Source organism: Elephas maximus, chromosome 7 (assembly GCF_024166365.1).
Source record: "Elephas maximus indicus isolate mEleMax1 chromosome 7, mEleMax1 primary haplotype, whole genome shotgun sequence".
Classification (NCBI taxonomy): Eukaryota; Metazoa; Chordata; class Mammalia; order Proboscidea; family Elephantidae; genus Elephas; species Elephas maximus.
Genome location: NC_064825.1, coordinates 57641863 through 57645407, shown reverse-complemented (window position 1 = coordinate 57645407; position 3545 = coordinate 57641863). Strand labels below are relative to the sequence as shown.

General features: G+C 42.3%; 1 protein-coding gene across 1 annotated transcript; it reads right to left on the bottom strand.

Moving 5' to 3' along the window:
* Nucleotides 1-688: 688 nt before the first annotated feature.
* Nucleotides 689-1678, bottom strand: LOC126080020 (olfactory receptor 51I2). The gene has a single exon (XM_049891347.1). It carries the CDS (start codon nucleotides 1676-1678, stop codon nucleotides 689-691), a length of 990 nt encoding a protein of 329 aa, XP_049747304.1.
* Nucleotides 1679-3545: the final 1867 nt, after the last annotated feature.

The window sequence follows — 3545 nt, the reverse complement described above, 5'->3', positions numbered from 1 at the left end:
GAACATTGTTTCCGCTGGGGAGAATTGAGTGGTGGACAGATAGAGGAAGCAGAGAGGAATCTAGAGCTTCTTCTAGATGTCAATATCTACCGTATTCCCTGGGTCATATTTGTTCATACATTTTATGATGAGCTCTAAGAGGGCACCATAAAGTCATTATGTTAATTTACAACAGCTCATGAGTATTTGAGGATGACAATGGTGGTGAAAGCGAGGATAGCAATGGTAATGTTAAAAGTGATGCCACTTAGACAGAGAGACAGTGTCTGAAGTGAAACAGCCTAGGATTGAATCTGGCCTGGACCACATGTTATCTCCGGAGAATATCCTTAATTCTATGTGCCTCAGGATTGTTATGAACATTCAATGAATTAATGCATATAAATAATTTAGAAAAGAACCTGAGACATTTAAGCACTGAATGTAGTATTATTATATTAGTGGTATTTATTAACTCAGAAGAGGATTCTTAGCTCAGATTAAACTTCACCTGTAACACCATGTCTGATCATACAATTGCTTCCAATATCTATCTCTCTGTGCATGCCAGTGATGTTTCCTGAAGGGACCACTTCTTTGGAACTTCTTGTTTTCTAAGTTTTCCAGCACCATTTCCTGGCCTTTTTCTTTTCTCCCAGTACACACGTATCTGTCATATAGATGATGATGATAATGATGAGGCCACCAATTATACCCTACAGCCACAATAAACAGCAGACTCTGAAGTCAAATATGAAAGTCGTATCTTAATGTGGTGAAACATGCGGACAATGGCACGGCGGATCTCCTTTGACTTGGCGCTATAAATGAGAGGGTTGAGCACAGGAGGCACAAAGAGGTAGACATTGGACATGAGGACATGTAGGTAGTGTGGGGCATGCTTCCCAAAGCGGTGCACTGTGGAGACCCCAATCATTGGCACATAAAATGCAAGTACAGCCAACATATGTGACACGCATGTGTTGAGAGCTTTGAGACGTTTTTCATTGGAAGCAATGGCCATAACAGAGCGCAGAATGAGCACATAGGACAGGAAGATAAAAAGCAGGTCCATACCAAAAGTGGATACAAGAACAAAGAACCCGTAGATGCTGTTGATGGTGATGTCAGCACAGGCCAACTTCATCACGTCTGGGTGCAGGCAGTAGGAGTGGGAAAGAACATTGGATCTGCAGAAGGGCAGCTTCTTGATTAGGAAGGGAAGAGGGAAGAGGATGATAAAGCTCCGGGCAATCACAGCAAAACCCATCCCAGTAATAATATCATTGGTGAGCACAGTGGCATAACGCAAAGGATTACAAATGGCCACATAGCGGTCAAAGCTCATGGCCAGGAGAATTCCTGACTCCATCATGGAGAAGGAGTGGATGAGAAACATCTGGATTAGGCAAGCATCAAAGGCAATGCTGCGGACATTGAGGCAGAAAGTTCTCAGTACAGTGGGCAGTGTAGACATAGACATGGCCATGTCGCTAAAGGACAACATGGATAGAAAACAGTACATGGGCACGTGGAGGCTGGGCTCTACTCGCACAGCCTGCAGGATCACTGTGTTGCCCCCAAGGGCCACAGCATACATCACACAGAGGGGCCCTGCCAGCCAGGAGTGAGAGCTCTCCAGACCAGGGACGCCAGTCAGGAGGAAGGAAGCAGGGTGTGTGACATTGAACAATCCCATGGTAGGAGAACGCCAGGGCACTTTTCAAAGTTAGACCTTCTGACTTAGTTTAGAGACCTCTGGATTCATACTTGGAGATTTCTGAAAATTGGAAACTTGGAGAATTCTGAGACTTGTACTTCCTGGAGGAGAGAAAAACCAGGGAATGAGAGACAGAACAGATGACATCTACACAGTTGAAAACTGATACATTCATGAACTCATTGGTTCTAGAAAAATGCAGGCAAACTCCTTTTCTTCATATTTGATGATCATTAGGCCACACACCAGACTAATATTTCCCTCTGTTTTATGCAAGAAGGAAGACATTGCCAATTACTTCAAAAATATCGGTTAGTTAAAGGGAAAATGTATGTACTATATTCTCCACATTTTACTATGTGTTTTAGAAGTATCATTCAATAGAAATACTTTAAACACAATTCATAGGTGGTTGTTCCAGAGGGACCCCAGAAGTTTGAGGTATAAATAGCTCTTGGTATAAATTTAAGTATTTCCTTGAAATATTGTTAAAGATGTGTCACTAATTAACGGGACAATTCCCCAGAGCTAGTTTGAATTACGATGTGTGTTTGTTCAGGGAGAAAGAGGAGTAGTAGGAGTGGGATGTGCAGGTAATTGACGGCCCTGACATCAGTATTTCATTATCAGAGTTGCCCCCAAAAATGCAACAAGTATACCATATGTTTGTAGAAACATATAAAGCTAATTATATTTTTGGAAAAAATTATTAGTTCTTTCCCAAATATTCTATCTGTGTACTAGCATTCAGCCAGTGGAAGGGCATTGCTCCAAATATAAACTTTTACCTTCTTGCACAGTCATACATACCCACAAAATACCCATTATTCACACAGACACATTCATGTACCTTCACAACTGCCATTGATACCTTACAAGACACTCAATCAGTTTCTTTCTCAGTCTGACACTCTTGTACACATACATTCACATACTCCATCTTGAATTTATATGTGAATATGCATGTCTCCTATCATGTTCATATTCTCAGTCCACGGTCATATATATATGGCATTTACACATGCTTACACACTCTGGTGTGCATCCTGATTTGTAAGCTCATACAACAATCTTATGCACATGCTAGTAGACTCCTGCACACATACTCATAGACCCTTACACACCCAATTCTGTTGTGCCAGCTTACCCACACCGGCACTTCTTTTATCCTCTTGCTTTGTAGTCACTGAAGTGTTTCTTACAGTGGCACTCACACATTACTTACTCAATTCTTAGAAACTAACCCACAGCCAGTTCTCTGTGAGAATGATGATATTGTCTATTTCCCTTTCATTTGGATGTTTTTCAGTTCTCTCATGTTCGTTTTTTTACGGTGGATGAAAATCGAGAAGGCCAGAGGGCTCCAGATTTTCACCTGGCAAACATATTTCAGGTTTATAAGGCACCTTCTCTTGAAAAAGGGAGCCCAGGAGCAATATTTTCCCTTTGTCCTTTCTCTCCAACACCTAACACAGCAAGGCCAGAGCTTACTCTCAGAATCCTTTCTTCCGAGGGTGGAGGAGGAAGGCGACATGGGAGACCCAGGTATCTGAAGGCGATAGAGATGCTGAAATGGTGTGCAATGTTGCATTACCACTCTAGGAAGGAGTCCTAGATTTCCTCAGTCCATTCAGAACTCAGATCTTCCTACTGCTCCAAGCAGGTCAGTGGCCAACCTTGTGTGTTTGTATTGATTATAGCCCATCTTGCCTTCAAACTTGGTCTGTGCATGCCTGCTTCTTTTCCAGAAATGTGATTCTTTGGGATTCAGAGCTGACCAACCTGGCTCATCTCTGGTCTCTCCCACCTTACTACAGTCCCCATTCTTTCTACACAACACAGTCTT

Coding starts and splice junctions, on each gene's coding strand:
- LOC126080020 (XM_049891347.1), bottom strand. CDS start 1,678: ATGGGATTGTTCAATGTCACACACCCTGCTTCCTTCCTCCTGACTGGC.